The sequence below is a fragment of the Trachurus japonicus genome, chromosome 11 (genome assembly GCF_045865225.1).
Source record: "Trachurus japonicus isolate A0001 chromosome 11, Traja_1.0".
NCBI classification, from domain to species: Eukaryota; Metazoa; Chordata; class Actinopteri; order Carangiformes; family Carangidae; genus Trachurus; species Trachurus japonicus.
The window spans coordinates 21,596,050-21,614,963 of NC_140917.1; the positions used below are offsets into that span (position 1 = coordinate 21,596,050).

An 18,914-nucleotide genomic window follows, 5' to 3' on the forward strand; every position below is an offset into this window, starting at 1 on the left:
GTCAGGAAGATACGCACAGAGACATTCAAACACATTACATAAATGGACAGCAACAAATAACATGTAACATATAATTAGCAGATTGAAAGAACCTATTTTAAGGATATAATATGATTAAAACGTGTCGGTAATATATAAATAAATAAGCAGCATGGAGCATAAAGTGCAGATGCTGCACTCTTGCTGCATCATGGTCGTTATTCTTCATCATATTTATTGCAATACCTCTCCATTCACTGGTCTGAACATTTACCCGTAACAGAGCCGCTGCTGCCACCATGTGGTCACAACTCAAACACTCTGTGTGTATTTCTGTGTGTGTATCTGTGTTTGTGTGTGTGGATTTGTTAATTACTAAATAATAATCACAAGACTGATCAGATCTGTTTGTTCTGTCCGTCTAACTTCCGCCTCCAGTCCTCTCCTCTGTCGACAGGACAAAAACGCATCCATCTTAATTCACTTCCCCTGCGTCTCCCTACATTTACATTTGGATTTTGTGTTTGTCCTGGGAAAATCTCTGGCGTTATTCCCACACGGATCAGGGATCGACTCACTTGGGCGTCGGTGCAAGTTTTTTTTTTTTTAATTTCTTCAATTGGACCACTGATTCAGATCTTTATATTTAAGGCAGTCGTTCCTCCTCTCTTCCCTTTTTTTTCTTTTTTTTTTTTTTTGACTCTTCTCCTGAAACGGAGAGGGGAGGGAATCATGGCCTGGAGTTTCCATGGCAACGCAGCCTGGTACATGGTAGAGCTGATATCTCTCACTGTGTGTGTGTCTGTGTGTAGCCTACCTGTGTGTTTAAAGACCTGATATTTGGGTGTTGTCATGCCATAATCTCTGGCGCTGTGTCTCCATGGTGACATTGATACTGCCAGGAGACCCTTCCCTCCCGATCACACCAGAATCAATACTGATGTAAATTATGTAATCAATCAACGTGAAGCCTGTGAATAAACAGTGAATACAACTGTTGATCAAACCAGATTGAAGGTGTGTGTGTGTGTGTGTGTGTGTGGGTGGAGGGGGGGGGCTTACTGAACATATTTTTTTCTCTGTTTGCTGCTCTATTCATTTGAGAAGCTGGTCTGCATCGGTCGCCATGGCAACAGCATGTGTGCAGTCTGGGATCCTCTCTCTCCTCTATGCCCCCCCCCCCCACCCCCCCTCTCTTTCTCGTGTCTTTGCTCTGCCCTTCAACCTGAGACATTTTACTCTCCTGGGATCTGACTAGACAAAAGCAGGAGATGCTAATCATGCTAACAGTGATGCTAATCAATGCTAAGATCCCCGATGCATGACTGATTGATGCTAATGGGCCTGTGGGTTTTGACAGAAAGCAATTAAATTTACTCAGCTGGCATCTTATACTTAAAATTTATTCAGGTGTACTGTTATAATTTAAATGTCAACATCAGTTTATTTATGTTTTTCCTTTGCGTTCATGATACACATGTAATACCCTCTTTGATAATGTTGTTTACCATTGTCCTCTGATGCTGACATTTAAACGGTTATTTTAGTCCAGATCTCTGAGAAGATGAGCTATTACTAGTCTATTGGGGGAAAAAACACAGCATATACACTCTTAAAATATACAGCGCTAGTTTGTTTTTTTATTGATCAGTGATCACTGTGAAACAAAGTCGAGTGAACATTTTAGACATATTAATTTATACCAACCTTGAGAAGTGACGGTACATTTTAGTTGCTCTGGGCCAGACTGAATGCAAAACTCTCCCAGAACAAGCCAGAAGTGAAGATGGCTGCAGTACAGTCCTGGCAAGGTTCAGTAGGAAAGAAGCCAAATGGCTGCTGAAGCCTGAAGTTAGTCAATGATTGTAAAGGATTTATAGCTTGGTTTTAAATTTGGAGATGACTTTCTCAGGTTTAGAGCAAAATCATCTGCACGTTTTGGTTCAAATTTCTCCTGCTCATCTGATGTAAACAACCTTCAAGCATAAGTTAATTAGATTTTCAGCTCATAGTCACCGCCTCATTTTGAATCCTGGACGAGAGAGTCAAATAACCAAGAGCATGTCACCGTCCTAATGGTCCTGTTGTGTTGTATGTGTGTACACATGTGCGGGGGTGTGTGTGTTAGAGAGTGGGAGGGTCAAGGCCTCAGATGGAGGGGTGTGGTCTTCTCTTCTCCCCCCTCTTCCACCCTCCGAATCATCAACCCTCCTCAGGTCATGTCTCCATAATCCTTTGTTCTTTTGTTTACGTAAAGAGAGAGAGAGTGTGAATAAACAAATGTGGCATTTCTTTCCAGCTAAATGTGGCAGCATAAAAACTGTGTTAAGAGGTTGTGGATGAGAGTCGGAGAAGAGGGAGAGAGGGAGTAAGAGGCTGGAGAGAGTGTGTTGTCAGTGGTAATGAGTTTAGGTTAGCTGGTCTGGCAGGGACACAGAGAAGCCCTGTTAATATTCCTGGGGTGTCTGTGTGTGTGTCTTTCCCTTTCTCTCCCACCACACACACACACACACACTCATGGTCCTGCCTCCGCACTGGCTGCAACACGATGATGTCACCTCTCGTCCGATTGGCTGTGAGGCTGCTGAGGGGAGGCGGAGAGATGCTGGGAGAGAGAGAGGGGGGATCGGAGATAGGTAGAGAGGAGTGAAAGAAAATGCCGGCACTTGTATGGGTGGAGGGATTTTCAGACAGCGATGTGAGGAGAGTGTGTGTGTGTGTGTGTGTGTGTGTGCGCGCAGCTCCAGCCCCACAATGAAGTGTGTGTGAGCTGAGTGCATGTGTCGAGGGGTACGGTTCGGAGAAGAGGGGGGACCCCAACACCACGCCCTCCCAGAAGCATGAGGCGTCTTATCTGCCAGCGGATCTGTGACTGTGAGTGCAGGGATGGACCTGGGTGTGTGTGTGTTGGTGTGTGTGTGTGTCGATGGCTCCGTGTGTGTGTGTAGGCTCCACGATCTATACATCTGCATCTCTACATTTCCACTTAATGTTGACTGAGCCGGACGCCACAGACTCTGCCATCTGTATAAACAAGTGTCTTGTGGTGTTCACACATACATGCATGTCATTGGTTGTGCGTGCGGACTGAGTGTGTAGGTAAGTTGATGTATGAGTCAAGGTGTAGGGTGGTGGCTTTGGCGCATTTCTCCATGGCTGGTTGTCGGAGCGACCGACCGGAGCGCAACTGCATTCCTATGCCAACAGTTTCATCACAGCCGCCTGTGCGCGTGCACGTTTGTGTTTGTCCCCACACAGCGTTTCGCTGGTAGTTGCACATTCAAAATGCTGCACCATTCTTACAAATGAAATGGGTCTCAAGTTTCATGGCTAGCTTTCTAACCAGCTCTGTTCCTGCCGGCGTGCAGCTCCAGGGTTTCAGATCCAGAGACGTCTGTCAGTCACTGGTTGCTTGGGGGGACATTTTGATCGTTTGATGTCTTTTTGGGCCCCTGGAAGTGGTTGTCTATGTGTGTGGGTTTTGCTTTTTCTTCTTTTCTCGTGGCGTGCCTGTAATTAGTATTGATTTAGTGATTTCTGACCAAGCTCTCTGTAGACTACAACCTCCTCCATGCTTCGTCTCTCTTCTTTACTTTTGTTCCCTCAGCATAAAAAGGGGCAACTAGAAAACCCAAGGTGCTGGAAATGTTTCAGAACCAGCTGGAGGATTTGACAGTTTATACATTTTAGTTGACATTTTAAAAAAGCTAATCCAGCAGGTTGTGAACAAATAATTGTTTCACTGTTTAGACTATTTAGGGCCTGATATGCAAAACTGTACAAGAGCATTGATATTGCTCTGTATAGTCTGAACGTGACTCTGTAACATTTTCAAAGACTTGTTTGCAAAAAAGTTGAATGTGGATAATAATGTTTTAATCTCTCTCCTCTCCCTCCAGATCGCAACTTTGAGGATGATGACAGTGTGGATGGGAATCGTTCCTCGGCCCAGGCGGCGTTCAAGGTCCCAAAAGTTCCCAAGAAGCCTGCAGAGTCGGCAGCACGCAGGCCCAGCGCTACCGGCAGCAAGCTAGGTACTTAGACTAATGCACATTTACATACTCACAAGTGATGCATATGCGGAGCAGTTTATTTAATATTTATATAAGTTGGGAAGAAATAAATCACATTTCTATTCCGACACAGTGGGCTTTATGGTGCATTCATGGCTGGTTAGTTCTTGGCACCTCGCGATGAGTTGCAAATGAAAACAATCAATATCGTTACAATTGGAAAGCTTTACATTTGGCTTTGTAGAAGTCGGCGTAAGCAGTTTCTCAGTGTGCCGACCATTTCTTTATTCAGCGCTCATTAGAGTCAGTATTTAAGATTTACAGATTATTGAATGCAGAAACACTTGAGCTGGACTTTTAAGAAGCTTAAAAGTCCTTCTGACTGAAAAACGGCCCAGAGACTCCAGCACGATAAAGCATCATTAAGAATTCATCAGTATCCTCCTCCAGTGGGAAATGTTTGATTTTGTGCTGACAGGAAGTTGAATGGCTGGTAGCAAGCCTCCAGACTAGCTTTACTGAAAACTGATCGATTGAAAAAAAATTGTATTTTTTACTGTAACTGCAACAAAAAGACTTGAGCAGTTTGTGGGAGCGTTGGGAAGAAGATTTTCTGGAATTCCTGAGCATTTTTCAAATACTACATGTAACATTTATCTTCACTTGGATGGATCCAGGCATTTAATAACCATTTTATTTTATTTTGGCTTGTGGTGTTGGAGCTTAATTTTTAGGACAGAGTATGAACTAGTCAGAAACACATCCCCCCCAAAAACAAAAACAAACCAGACGGCAGCAGCACAGGCCTGGGAGCACTTCACTACACTAAACTCATATCTGTGCCCTCTCTGTTTTCTTTTCTGCCTAAATGCATGTTTAACATAATATTTTACATCTAAAGATAAACAAAATCTTCTCTAATAACCCTTTGATGTCCTCATAAACAATTCAGTGTGGTCACATTTTCCCAGGATGTGGATGCAGCCTTTTGTTAGCTGTGGCCGCCACAGTATAAGAACATATGCTATGGGCGCTGTTAGAAGAAGATATCCACTCCCTTTGTGTCTCCTCAGAAATCAGATACTTTCATCTTTATATCACCGCTCTCATATCTGTGCTCACATCTCAGGTCTGCCGCAGATTCGCCTTTGAAACATTTTGTGTCCTCCCTCCCATTGAACAAGCCTCCTCCTCTCTGCCAGCTCTCCCTCCTGTTGTACTATGTGCCGTGTTTGCTTCCTCTTTGCATGTATCGATTGTTCCTGTCTCTCTCTATTGGAAGAAAGCCGTGTTCCCACGACCATGTAGTCGATTGCTGCTGCTCGCTAATGTATCTGTGTCAGCAGTGTCACACACACACATGCGCACACACACAGTCGTAGGTGTCGGTGCAAACAAGCAGTCTGTCTGAGTCCTGCTACGCTGCTCTCTTGGTTGGAAACACAAGACTGTGATCTCTTGTCACTGGGATCATTACAGCTCTATTGATCGTGGAGTGGCAGTAAGAGGCTGAAGTCAAGGGCATGCTGGGTATTTTCAAACAGAGCCACAGCTCTAAAACCTTGAGATTGTTCCAGATAAATGTGATAAAAGGGAAAAGACCACGGCCACAGATCAGTAATCGTCTTTCTTTTATTTCTCTTGCATATTAGCTGTTTGGATTTTCCTCTGCTGTGTAAGGATAGTCCCCATGATGGCAGCAATAGGAGACCCTGTTGTCTGCATTTGCATTTAGATGACAGCACCACCCACACAACCTGGCAGCACCCAACAGAAAGAGGACGGATATTTCAGTGTTGCCAGTAACTGACAGTAAAAGAAAGGACTGAAAAAGACAAAAGGTGTACAGCTGTATCAGGAGGGATGGAGTATCACAGCATGCCTCCTATCTATGGCCAAAATGCTCTTCAGTCACAACAGTGTTTTTTTTCTTCACATTATCATTTCCACAAGTAACAAAACACTTTGTTTACTATGTGAAGTTGGATATATTTTATTCAAGCTAAACTTGTGTTATGATAAAATACCTGTTTCTAACATCAAAGTTAGTTCTCACAATTGGGAACACATTAGTTTTCATACTATATACTCAACTATAATAATTATTGGAGTTATAAAGGTCCGTGCTATTAACCTTCCCAGTTCACAACACTGGCAGTATAAATAAATGCTAATGGTGATGGAGAGCTGTTATGGCTCAGGCTGGGCTGCTTCATTAGACCCCGAGAGTCTCCAACGTACAACCAGCTACGTCGATGTTCCCAACTCTCTCGGGGTCGTGTAGAGTTTTAACATGACATATCTTTGTGGCGCGGCCTGATATGGAAACCAACCCCAGGGAGAAGGAGGAGGAAAAAAAACATTGCTGCTGCCTCTCTCTCTCTGTGTTTATACCCGACTCTCCACCACCATGTTTATAGGGATTCTTCAGCCTCCTCCTCCGATGCGAATATCCTCTCTCCAGTTGTTGTAATACTCGTCCTCCTGGGTCGCTCTCAGCTGCGCGGTTGCTGCTTTTTTTTTCCTTTTTTCTTTTTTTGTGCCTCTTTCTTTGTCTCGTCTTTCCCTCCTCTCTCTGCTTCCCTCAGTGAGGAGTAGTAGGAGGTGTTGTCCACAGAGCTACCAGCCCCGAGAGAGATATGATTGACGTGCCCATTACTGGCAGGAAGTCTATTAGAAACACAGGCTGCTCCCACTGTGTAAAGTGTGTGGATGGGTGGGTGGGTTGTGTGTGTTTTACTGGTGGTGTTTTTGTGTTTTTCTGAGTTAAAACAGCCGACACGGGATCCTTAAACGCTGAGTGCTTGTACGTGACATTATAAATGCACAAACACACACATTAATTAGTTTTGCTCTGTTTTTTCAGTTTCTAAGGAAAGTGCCGGGGGAGTTGATGAAGATGATTTCATTAAAGCCTTCACAGACGTCCCTACTGTCCAGGTACACAACACACACGGGTCAAACAATCACACACAGTTTTTAATAACATGATATCCATACAGACTGTCTTGGACGAGCTGTCTGAGAATATTTACTCTACTCCTTTCCCTTCCTCCTCTTTTCCTTCTTTCCGCCTCGATGCAGATCTACTCGTCGAGAGATCTGGAGGACAACCTGAATAAGATCCGTGAGATCTGCTCCGATGACAAACACGACTGGGACCAGAGAGCCATCGCTGTCAGTAGACTCACCCTCAGGAGTTTCTTTAGTTCTGCAACAATAACATCAACTCTTTTTTTTTTTGACATTGCAATGACAGCGTTTCCCCCATCCGACCGCTTACGGTGTCTTTTTGTATCGTTCACAGCTGAAGAAGATCCGCTCGCTGCTGGTGGCGGGAGCAGCCAACTACGACTGTTTTTACCAGCACCTACGGCTACTAGATGGAGCGTTCAAACTGTCAGCTAAAGACCTGCGGTCACAAGTGGTCCGAGAGGCCTGCATCACTGTGGCGTGAGTGTTTATGTTTTCTAATGTTTTACATGTTTTTCCTTTTTGCAGCTGAAGTTTGGTTCAGAAAGTCCTTTTTTTCCTGAGACTGTAAATGTTTTAAATTTTAGGAGACTATGGTGGGAGGGTGTCGGGGAGGTGGAGGGGATTTGGACACTATACAATTAGCGATTTACCACATTTAGTGTTATATAGCGTTCCAGCGTGACCTGTGTATGTGTGTGCGAGCGCGTGAGAGAGGCAGACCGAGTCTAGCAGCAGGAGGGGCTGACTGACAGAGATGAGAGATTGTTAAAAACATTGTTAAAAAAAAAGGATAATGTTTTTTTGGTGGGCTCAAATGAGACTGCGGCGGGACTGTGGCGCCATAGTCTCGTTAATTAGTGGGAAACACTGACTATACTTGTAATATACCAAGTACAAAGTGGGAGAGCATTGTCATTAGAATCTAATTTTAAAAGACTTTGGTTTTACAAGACACGACTCGGTGGTTTGTTCCTAACATGTTATCCGGTGTGTTATTTCCTGTGTATTCTTGTAGCCACCTCTCGTTAGTGTTGGGGAATAAATTTGACCACGGAGCCGAGGCCATCGTTCCTGTCCTGTTCAACCTCATCCCCAACTGTGCCAAAGTCATGGCCACCTCGGGTGTGTCCGCCATCCGCATCATCATAAGGGTGAGTTTTACAAAAGCATCAACCGTCTTGTTTCAACACATTAGAGTCAGTGTGAGCGCTGCTGCTGCTGCTACTGTTTCTACTGCTGATGCTGTTATTGGATTTTTGTTGACTCTTCCATCTCACATCTGTCACTCTGCTGTTTGTCCTCCGTGCAGCACACACACGTCCCGAGGCTCATCCCCCTGATAACCAGTAACTGCACATCAAAGTCTGTGGCTGTTAGAAGGTGAGGCTATCAAAGGCACCACAATGATCAAGGGTCTAATGTGCTACCGAGCAACCATAAAAACATAATAAGAAAGGAGAGGATGCTGTTGTGAGGTCATGGTGATGAAACTGACGGAAATGTCTCTTCTCCAGGCGCTGTTATGATTTCTTAGACCTGCTGCTACAGGAGTGGCAGACCCACTCTCTAGAGAGGTGAGGACTGCCATCGACATTGTTCCTGGTTGTGCAGGATTCACATGCGTGTGGCTCATAAAAGAATAAACCAACTTTCAAAACCTGTCTTTCAACTTGTTCACACTTCATTCACCTTCTATTTTGCAGGCACACATCAGTTCTGGTTGAGAGCATCAAGAAGGGAATTCGAGATGCTGACTCAGAGGCCAGAGTGGAGGCCCGCAAGTAAGACATAATCATACACACAGGCACCTCTTGATGTGAGGGGGAAGTTAAATATCTCACCCCCCTCCGGTTCCTGTCTGAATCTCTTAATCTCTTGTTTTCTTCCTCACTGCCTCCTTTCTCACCCATCTTTTCATTTTTCTTTTTGGGGTTTTTCCTTTTTTTTTCTCTTCTCTCTCTCTCTCTCTCTCTCTCTCAGGACCTACTGGGGTTTAAGGAACCACTTTCCAGGGGAGGCCGACGCTCTCTACAACTCCTTGGAGTCATCGTACCAGAGGACCCTTCAGTCCTGCCTGAAGAGCTCCGGCAGCGTGGCCTCACTTCCCCAGAGTGACCGTTCTTCATCTTCCTCTCAGGAGAGCCTCAAGTAATCAGCGCCGTGTCTCTGTAGTTTAGACCTATAGGTTTACTTTAAGACTACATTTTGAGTGTAATGAAGTCGTTTCTGGCAGGAGTCATATTTAAGAATCCCTTTAAGGCCCAATCTTTGGACCTGCGGACCCTTTGACCCCCCCCCTGCTGTACAAGGATCAAATCTTTTCAGTTTTCTCCTCTGAGGTTGTCTCAGTAAATAATGAGAGGGGAAAAACTTCCTGTCTTGAGAAAAACAAAATTCCCACTAAATTTATCCACTTTGAGGGAGTCAAGCGAAATCACCCATAGAGGGTTATCCAGGGCAGCACGTCCTCAATCCAACCCCAGCACATTTGATTTGTTGTTGATTTGCCTCAACAAATTGCATTTCACTGGTGAACACAACACCAGAGTAAGCTGAAGTCACAGCACAGTCCCGCTACACTGCTTTTTATTCTAGACTTTGCAGTGAGTAGTCTTTACTGTGGCAGCGTACTGTTACGCTGTACAGAGAATAAGCACTAACATGACAGTGCTGACTAAAAGTATTGTAATGAAAACAGAAGTATATCATCATTCATGCCATTTTAGATTATTTTTCTATACTAAGACCATTCACACCATGTTCATAAAAACATGTCATAGTGGAATTCAAAAGGTAAAAATAATTTACTTGGAATGAAATAATAAGATTATTGATTACAAACACTTACTGTATAGGTGGCGCCCACATTTTCTCAGTTGAGCCACGCATTTGGGTGACACTATTAATAAATAAATGATAAGCAATGGCAAATGCTACTCACATACAGGTACATTTTAGGGGGAAAAAAACAAACAAAAAAATCATAATTGCAAGATAAATTAGCACTTATTAAGTTTGTAGTAAGCTGTGTTATAATTTAATTTGACTGAAAGATTATTCAGACATTTCTATTTTTGCACTGAGGAAAAGTAAATGAAAATACGTGTTTTGTTTCTCGCCTGGCCCGACAACATTATCATCCTGATGTGGTTGTTTTGTTGTGTATTGACCTACTTTTCTCCTCCTCTGTCAGTCGGCCTCTGTCCTCTAAATGGTCAGCAGCTCCAGGGCGAGGTGAGTCAAGCAGACACACACACACACACACGGAGCGGCAGACACACACGCAAACATATAATCTCATGCTCACTCGCTCTTGTGAAAACAGGTGTACACCATGACACGAGTTCACACACAGTAAAGCTTCAGTCCATCTGTAAATCTACCATCACGTTCATTTACATCTTGCCCGTGTCCACTCCTGTACAGTCACACCCGGTTATGTTCTTTATGTCAAAACACATGTGTGCACAGATGCGTATATGTGTCTGCACATGGCTTTTGTGCCTTTCTGTTTTGGTATCAATATTGTGTATGTGTAGTGTTGTGCCTGCATGTGTTTGTGTGTTGTATATATCCCTTCATCACCTCCCATCCCTCCTCCTCCTCCTCCTCCTCCTCCTCCCCCTCCTGTACCATCAGTCCCTGCGGGTTCAAAGGGTGGGTTGTCGGCGGCCTCCCTGCAGCGTTCCCGTAGTGACGTGGACGTAAATGCAGCAGCGGTTGCTAAGCACCGGCACGTTGGACCGGCTGGTGGAACGGGCCGACTGGCCCCGGGCTCCTACTCCTCACTGGGTAAGGGCCCCTGTCAGTCGAGTAAGATGACTGTAGCCAGGCAGCGCAGACATCGGTCAGCATGTGATCAGCAGGACGACACAGGGTCAGCTTAGAGGTAGCGCTGTTAAGGTTTCTCCCAGCTAGAAGCAGCTTGAAAGCTCACCACCTCTACCTACAGTACAGACCAGTCAGTGAGGATGGACTGAACACACTCACACACCTGAGTGCCTGGACTGGCCTCTCTCCTCTCCGCTCCTGTGCTCTCTTCTCCTCCTGCTGCCTGCTCATTGCCTGTTAATGTAGCCTGTATTATGTTTTGGTATGGATATTCTCTGTGTGCATGTTCTGTAGATGTATATTGTGCTTTGGTTTGTGTCTCTTGTGTTTCCGTGTCGATCCCTACCTGTGCATCTCTGTTAAACAAAATGGTATGTTACTAATTCACACTGTGCTCCTTTCTTCTCCTGTGTGTTTTCTCTTTCCCCTCTACGTTCTCTGTCATTATTACTTTTCATTATTCTTTGTGTTTACTGTAATTTCCCCTTCCTTTGGTTCCTTTCTCCATTTGTATCTTAACCTTTTAAATAATCATTTTTTGGAATCCCTTTTTTGTTTCCCTTTTGTTTCTTTTCTTTCCCGTCTTGTACCTTCTATCTCTATCTTTCTCTTTGCCTCTAAAGATGATGCCTCTGATAAAACGGATGGTAAGATCATCTCACTCTGCTTCACAAGAAACAGCCTGCCTTATGCTTTCTTTTCTTTCTCTTCTGTTCTTTTCCCTTTCCTCACTTCATCCCAGTCCACGTTATCTCTTTTTATTGCAGTGCGTGGCCACAGCGCCCCCTGCTGTCAGCCCTACACTCAACCCCCCATTGTATCACTGTCCTCCTCATCACATCATCAGTATAATTGATCACATCTCAAACCATCTTATGCTTTACTGCAATTTAATCTTATTTTCACACACCTGCATTAAACTGTTGCACTAAGTTACTGAGGTTTTTTTCAGTGATGATTGTTATATGTGTTGCATATTAGTTGGAAATGTGCTGTTTACAACACCTCCTCCTCTGTCTGTCTGTAGGGACCAGGTCAGATAATGGTAAGACTGTAGTTAGTGGATGTCTTCGTCTTTGCTTTTTAGGGGCGTTCTAGCAAAAACTTTGAATCAACATCCTGAGTTTGTAGATTTTCTAATTTACGATCACAGATCCAACCTTATCGAGCAGTTCCATTATATCACTGATTGTTTTCTCAGTGGTCCATGTGACCCAGTGTTTGAAATGAGGAATGGCTTCATATAATGGAAATTGCAGTTAAAGGGTTAGTTCAACATTTTGGCAAATTGGCCCATTGCCATAATCGCTATAATCATAACAGTAGGTTCGTTACCTTTATTTGTCGGTGCAAGCTGTTTTTAGAACGGAGGAGCGGAGCGGCAGGCTGCTCAGAGCTACGCTACAGAGGCTAAAGGAATTTCTTGGTTTCCCTCATCAAACTCATCAAATACACAACCCAACAACTCCAAAACGCTTTTGTGGACAAGTTGTGACCTGCACAATCACCACGCTATGAGATAATAATGGAACGTTACGAAACAGAGCCGTTTTCGAGGTAAATACAGGGTAAATACAGAGTCTGCTTGCTGAATAAGTGTCCCTGAACGCAACGCGCATCAGCGGTTTTGCATGAATTTACCTCTAAAACAGCTCCGTCTCGTAACGTTCCATTAGTATCTCATAGCGTGGTGATTGTGCAGGTCACAACTTGTCCACGACAGCCTTTTGGAGTTGTTGAGTTGTGTATTTGATGAGTTTGATGAGGAAAACCAAGAAATTCCCTTAGCCTCCATAGCGTAGCCCTGAGCAGCTCGCGGCTCCGCTCCTCCGTTCTAAAAATAGCTTACACCGACAATTAAAGGTGACGAACCTACTGCTATGACTATAGGGATTATGGCAATGGGCCAATTTGCCAAAATGTTGAACTATCCCTTTAAGTGGATCATGTGATGCAATGCATAGGTTAACGTGAATAGTGTTAACTAAGTTGAGATGATAAATGGCTTTGTAGAGCAATAGCAAAAACAAAACTGGCAACTATTTCTGTAATCCATTCATCAGTTTAATATTTTTTCCAGGCAATTGGTCAATAAAAACTAATCTGCATCTTAATCCAATGTGAAAATAATTGTTCATCGCAGCTGCTTTAATGTCTCACGTCTCATTTATTATCAAATGCAAATAGCTGCCAGTTTCAAATCAAATCTTTCATGCTGAAAGATGGATAACTTGGGCTGACAAGTAGTTTCAAATTTGAATCCTCGTTACGACTGGGTTCTGGTCCACCGAAGCATCCCTGGTGTTGTATTTTATCTGTGTGCGCACCTGGCTGGGTGTAAGTGTCTACTTTAGGATCTGATGTTTCAGCTTCCCGCTTCAGTTGCTTCTCGTCATCTTTAGTAGCTTCTTAAATTCTGGGCTGCAAACAGTCTGTGAGCGATGTGTTTGGTGCAGGGCGTCCCGTGTTGGTTTTTTTGTGTATTTATACCCGTCTCTCCTCCGCACACATTCAGGTCGTGTACGCACGAAGCAGCCGCTCTCCACTGCCAGCAGCATGTCCAGCCAGGTGGACTCGCGAGGACGCAGCCGCACCAAGATGGTCTCCCAGTCACAACGTATGTACCCGCTCTCACGCCACCCGAACACACAATATGACTTAAACCCTGCTGTGAGTGGAAGACCGTGGGTATGAAGTCCACTCGCAACATCACATGCACAACAACAGAAATTGTGTGTGAGAGAGAGAGAGAGAGTTTCCTCAGTGTGTGTTTGTAGTTTCTCAGGCTGGTATTGTGGAGTTTCTTCACGTGTTGCCTTCACGGTGACGATAAGCTCCATGTGAATGTTTTTGTGCCTTCAGGTTCCGACGAATCCGATTGCACACCAGGTATTCTGTTTGTGTGTCAGAGTCAGTGTGTGTGTCTCTGTGTACCACAGTGGGAATGGTGGCCCACCCGCTATTGCTCTCATTTTGATCAAGGTCTTTTCTGTGAAGAGGATTGAGCGTGTGTGTGTGAATGTGAGTTAATCTGTGTGGTGTTGTTTTTGTTTTTTATTCTCTGCATGCTGTGTGTCATCACTAAGGGTGGTGTGGTGGACAGTTCATTTCCGTTGCACTAGCCCGGCTCTGGCTGTCATTCAAGTCATTTGAAATACTCATAGGCTGTAGGAAGTGTAACACAAGCCACTGAGCTAGCTACACTGTTGCTACACAAAAGCAGTTGTTACTGGACCTGCTTTTCTCGACGACCTGCTGATAATACGCTGCTTGTGGCTGGAGACGAGTATACAAGTGCAAAGTGATTGGACCACAGACATTTGGATGAAAGACCAAATGCCAAATGTTGTCTGATCAAGAGTTCAAAGCCCGGACCTCAGAGAGCCTAAGAGAGAAAATGGCAGCTGCACAGAGGGTTAGAATAATTTCTATTTGTGTGTATGTGTGAGTGAGTGAGGGAGAGTGAGATTGTGTGGATATTTTTCAACATATTTGCTTTCAAGCTTTTATTTTCTCTCATTGTGAACAGGCTTTGCTTCATACTGTATCTTTATAACAGCTGTCCCAACATGCACTGCTTCTCCCAGGCCTTCATCTGCAGCTGGTTCAGTGTGTGTGTGTGTGTTTTTGTGGTTTCAGCGATGCATCTTCAATACGTTTTTCCCTTTTTAATAAATGGATTTATTTGATTTAAGCGCTGCAGCTTTGCCTTCATTCTCGGTATTGAACACCAGGATGCGCTCCCATCGTATTCTGTGTTCTAACTCCCATGACGCTGCTTTTTTTTTTTTTGGCGCTAACACCCCATAATTCATCTGGTTTAATCTGCTGTTCCTTCCCCCTCGCCTCTGCTTTTCCCTTCCTCCCAACCAATGGGCTTAATGGCTCAGGATCTCAGTCTGCTACCCCTGTTGGTGGTAAGATTATAACGCTACTTCTTTTTACCCGCTCTCTTTATCTTTACTGCCTTTCCCCTGTTGCTCTGACTCCCCTTTTCCTTCACGTGCACCCAGAAAGGGCACCACAGTTTTCTCCCACTCTGGCTGAGGCATGCTGGGACTTGTAGGCACATGATGTCAACATGGCTGTTCTATGCTCATGCTAAACACACTGCTTTGGGAAACTCATGTTTCTGCACTCTTATGTGTGCCTGGGTGTAGCTGAAGTTTATTCTCCAGTGTGAAAGAGGCAAAGAGAGTTACACAATGAAAGAACGTCCCTATTAGCAGTCTGAAAGCCATTTACGACTTTAAAAACAAGTTTAAAAAAATTATAAAAATCTGTCATAGCCAATCCATTGACAGTAAAACTACTAAAATGATGATTTTACCAGTTTCTGTAAAGATCGGAACAGAAAATGCTCAGGTGTCAGTGTGGGCTTTATGTATCTGTAATTAGAGAGGGACAAAGGACAGAAGTGCTGACTGGTTAAGGAAGACCGCAAAGTATGATAAAGGTCATCAGAGGGTCCGATTGTTTCAAATATTCCTCACATGATAAAACATAAATTCAATACACCACCATACGTTGTATATCAGTTAGGTTAAACTCTGTGATCATGTTGTATTATAATATTCCCTCCAAAACCTGAACAATCCCCAGTTATCTTTTTCTTGTCATTCAGATGGATGTATTTAGCTCCGTGTCACTACGTGCTAGTACATACAGTAGAAGAGTACAGCTCGTGTGTTGTGTGTGCGTGACCTTAGTTTTTGTGTGTCAGTGAGCGAAAGAGAGTGCAAGACGGTCTGTTCTGCGCTCATGTTGAACGAGTTCAGGTGCAGCTTCACGTGTCGTGCACTGGAGCTTGTTTCCCCAAAAGTCTGTTCACACTGGTTGGTAACGTTCAGCACTGCAGAGCAGCTGCTCCTCGACTGTTTGACTTCAGGTTGGATAGTAAAGTGAGTCGTAGAAAACAATACTCTGTGGGCTTTGCACACGGAGAGAGGATGTCATGGGGAGGAGGAATTGAGACCTTTCATTTCATTTTCATTTATTTGTTTATTTGTAACGGGACTCTGTAAATACACCAGATTTAGGTCTAGGCTAATTTCCATCCGTAGTCCCGCAGTTCACACAACAACAACAATTATACAAGGATGAGAATAAGAACAAAGTACAACATGGTACAAATACCATATCACCTCTGTTACCAGAAGTCTTGATTTGGCACAAAACACTAGTTATTGCCCTGTGTCTCTAAAAGGAGAGAGGAGCTGTGATCATTTAATTTGCATTATCAAATGCACTTTCCTCTCATTGTGGTTTTCAACTCTCCTCGCTTCAAGAATCCTCTCTCGACTGACGTCAGTTAAGTTGTTAAGTTCTGTATATTTTTAAGGTACTTACTGTGTGTTACAACATTTACCAGAAGAGTGTGATAACCTGTGCCACTAAGTAAAAGACAGTAGCAGCAGTCTTCATCAGTTGTATGTGTAGAAAACCTTCTTTGATTCAGTCCTCACATCAGAGGGCGACTCACTGATTATCTGTGTATCTTTTACTATGAAGAAGAAGAAGCCACCTGTTGTGAGTACGGCTCTGACTTCACCTTCTCTTGTTCTTTCTCTATCGTCCTGTCTGCGTCCCGTGAAGCCGGCAGCCGGAGCGGGTCCCCAGGTCGTGTGCTGACGAGTACGGCCCTGAGCACCATGAGCTCCGGGGCCCACCGGGTGCTGGCTGGCTCCTCTGGCGACGGACACAGGCGCAGCCGCATCCCCCGCAGCCAAGGCTGCTCCAGAGACTCCTCCCCCACCCGCCTGTCTGTTGGTAAGCAAACAATTGAATAGTTTCTTAAAGGGAAGCTTAAAAATCCTTAATACGTTTTTTTTTATTTAAGTTAAATTAAAATGTATCGTCCTTCCCCATGGAAATAGGTTTTATTTATTTTATTGATTACAACTAAACCAATGAACATATTCCTCTTATGTTTGTAAGCGATGACTGTTTTTATAACCTCGGTTGACCAACAGTTTATCTAAATGTTTGTCCTGGATGCTCGATTATACCTTCAAAGCATCACATGCAGCCACACTCTATTGGTGATAAACCCGAGGATCTCAACTCTTTTGTCCCTCCGACTCCCTGTCCACCTCCTCCTCCTCCTCTGCTCCTCTCCCTGTTCTCCCCTTTCCCTTCTCCTTGCTCCTGCCCCTCTAGCTCCTTCCAGCATTAGTTCAATCTACAACGGCGCGAGTAGAGGAGGTAAGGCCCCCGACCACGACCAGACCACCCTCCCATCCGTCTCTCCACCTTAATGCATCTGTTCTCATCCTCTATTTCTCTTCGTATTTATATCATCCCTCCATCCTTCCATGCTCTCCTCTTTCATCTCCACCCCATCAGTACAAATCTCACAATCTCTCCCACCATCAAGCAGTAGCTGACTGCCTCAGCCTCGTAGAGCCCATGTCTCTAACCTGTGTTTGACTTCATGGCTGTGTTGCTATTGTTGTTGTTGTGGTGACGGGTGCTCATGATGAGCAGAATGTCCGCGCATTTTGAACACACCCCCCCCTCCTCCTCCTCCTCCTCCTCCTCCTCCGCACTAACGAGTTAGTGGCCGATGATTGAACCTTGTCGCAGGATCAGCGAAGCTTCATCACGGCTTTGTAGGTCATTTGTAGGCTGTGATTAACTCTGACTGGCTGATGATGAACAGAGCAATGAACGATGAAGTTGATTGCAATGCTGCTGGATGAAAACGCAGACCCCTCCCCTCTGCCCGCACCGCTTAATCGTCAAATTCATCTCAAATCACTCTTTTTCTTCTCTGTCCGTGCCCGAGTGGATGTGAATATCACCTTGTTTTATTTAAATGTGAGTCCAGCAGTCTGGAGCTCCTGTCAGGTGCATCTCATCTAGAGCTGAAACTGTGTTGTTACAGATTATAAAATTAACGCAAAGCCTGCAACAGTTCCTGTTATTGCTCTTGTTATTTTTGACTGCACCAACCCTATAGGCTCAAATCTATGAGTGATTGGTTTACACCTTTGCTCATCTTATTTCACTATCTCATGACATTTAATAAGCACAATGACTTACCAGTTCATCAAAACTCATCTACAGATGAATCACAAATTGCAGGCCTGTCAGAAATGGTATTTGTTAATCTCAGTTTTAAGTTGAAGTGAGTCTGTTGAGATGCTCCCTCGGGGCCGGTCCACCTGCACTCACTTTCTGTCTTGTTTCTGTCGGTCCGTCTCTCTGACCTCCATTGTCCTATTTATGTCTTTATCCATGTATCTTCTTCTTCCTCTTCTTTGTCACCGCTCATGTTTGTTCTTCTTCTTTGTCTTTTTGTGGTCCTCTTAATGTCTCCTCCCCTCCTCCTCCTCCTCTGTGTTCCTCCTAAAACTTCTCTTCCCTCTGCTGCTCTTTCTTTCCCCCTCGTCCTCCTTTTCCCTCTGCTGCGGTGTGGCGTTGTAACACGGGCGGCGTTAGCTCGGGGCAGTCGTATCCCTCGGCCCAGTATGAGTCAGGGCTGCAGCAGAGAGGCCAGCAGGGAGAGCAGCCGGGACACCAGCCCCGTTCGCTCCTTCACACCACTTGGTGAGTAGCAGTAGTGGATCGATTACCCACGAGGGATGAGTTGTGAAATCAAGACGAGTGAGAATCGAAGAAGAAAAACTTTCTCTTTTAATCCTAGTGAAGTATGTGAGGTTATCAAAGTCGAGGGTGAACAGGCAAATTAAAAAAAACAATCAATTGCATGTGTTTGCATGTTTTTCAGCCTTTCTCTCTACTCTCACAACCTGCTCGATCAGTGCGAGGGTTGTGTGTGTTTGTCGTCTTGTGTGAGCGCGAATGTTAAACTCTGTATGTGTGTTTTGAATTTGGTTGCAGCAACGCGGAGCTACTCTCGCTCCACTGGAGCTCTCCACACACCTGATGCTTTTGGGGCTGCAGGTGAAGGCTGAGTACAACTATTTCTCCGTACCTCACCCACCCACTCCGCCTTGGTTTTTCTTTTTCTTTTTCGCTCCGTTTAATTTTTGTTCTTTCGTGCCACGCATCCTCTCCTGTATTTTGTCAACGTGTCTCTTTTCTTGCCCATCAGCTTCAGTTGTTTCTATTTTTTTATTTATTTTTTATATTTTTCTTATACATTCTGCT

The 18,914-nt window shown here is 44.4% G+C and overlaps 1 protein-coding gene across 48 annotated transcripts in view; it reads left to right on the forward strand.

Annotated features, from left to right (window-relative positions):
• Nucleotides 1–18,914, forward strand: part of clasp2 (cytoplasmic linker associated protein 2) — a 56,494-nt gene that overhangs the window by 23,117 nt on the left and 14,463 nt on the right. For 4 of the 48 annotated variants that reach the window (XM_085791728.1, XM_085791734.1, XM_085791766.1 and 1 more), the window contains 17 exons: nucleotides 3,879–4,013; nucleotides 6,859–6,932; nucleotides 7,077–7,169; nucleotides 7,300–7,445; nucleotides 7,984–8,119; nucleotides 8,278–8,348; nucleotides 8,483–8,542; nucleotides 8,672–8,749; nucleotides 8,949–9,116; nucleotides 10,162–10,202; nucleotides 10,608–10,760; nucleotides 11,423–11,446; nucleotides 13,315–13,416; nucleotides 16,395–16,568; nucleotides 16,959–17,003; nucleotides 18,243–18,350; nucleotides 18,645–18,707. In XM_085791728.1, coding sequence (XP_085647854.1) covers nucleotides 3,879–4,013; nucleotides 6,859–6,932; nucleotides 7,077–7,169; nucleotides 7,300–7,445; nucleotides 7,984–8,119; nucleotides 8,278–8,348; nucleotides 8,483–8,542; nucleotides 8,672–8,749; nucleotides 8,949–9,116; nucleotides 10,162–10,202; nucleotides 10,608–10,760; nucleotides 11,423–11,446; nucleotides 13,315–13,416; nucleotides 16,395–16,568; nucleotides 16,959–17,003; nucleotides 18,243–18,350; nucleotides 18,645–18,707 — 1,671 coding nt within the window. Of the gene's footprint in view, nucleotides 1–3,878; nucleotides 4,014–6,858; nucleotides 6,933–7,076; nucleotides 7,170–7,299; nucleotides 7,446–7,983; nucleotides 8,120–8,277; nucleotides 8,349–8,482; nucleotides 8,543–8,671; nucleotides 8,750–8,948; nucleotides 9,117–10,161; nucleotides 10,203–10,607; nucleotides 10,761–11,422; nucleotides 11,447–11,826; nucleotides 11,845–13,314; nucleotides 13,417–13,661; nucleotides 13,689–14,689; nucleotides 14,717–16,394; nucleotides 16,569–16,958; nucleotides 17,004–18,242; nucleotides 18,351–18,644; nucleotides 18,708–18,914 lie in introns of all 48 variants that reach the window. The other 44 variants (XM_085791726.1, XM_085791731.1, XM_085791767.1 and 41 more) reach the window with 29 other exon arrangements.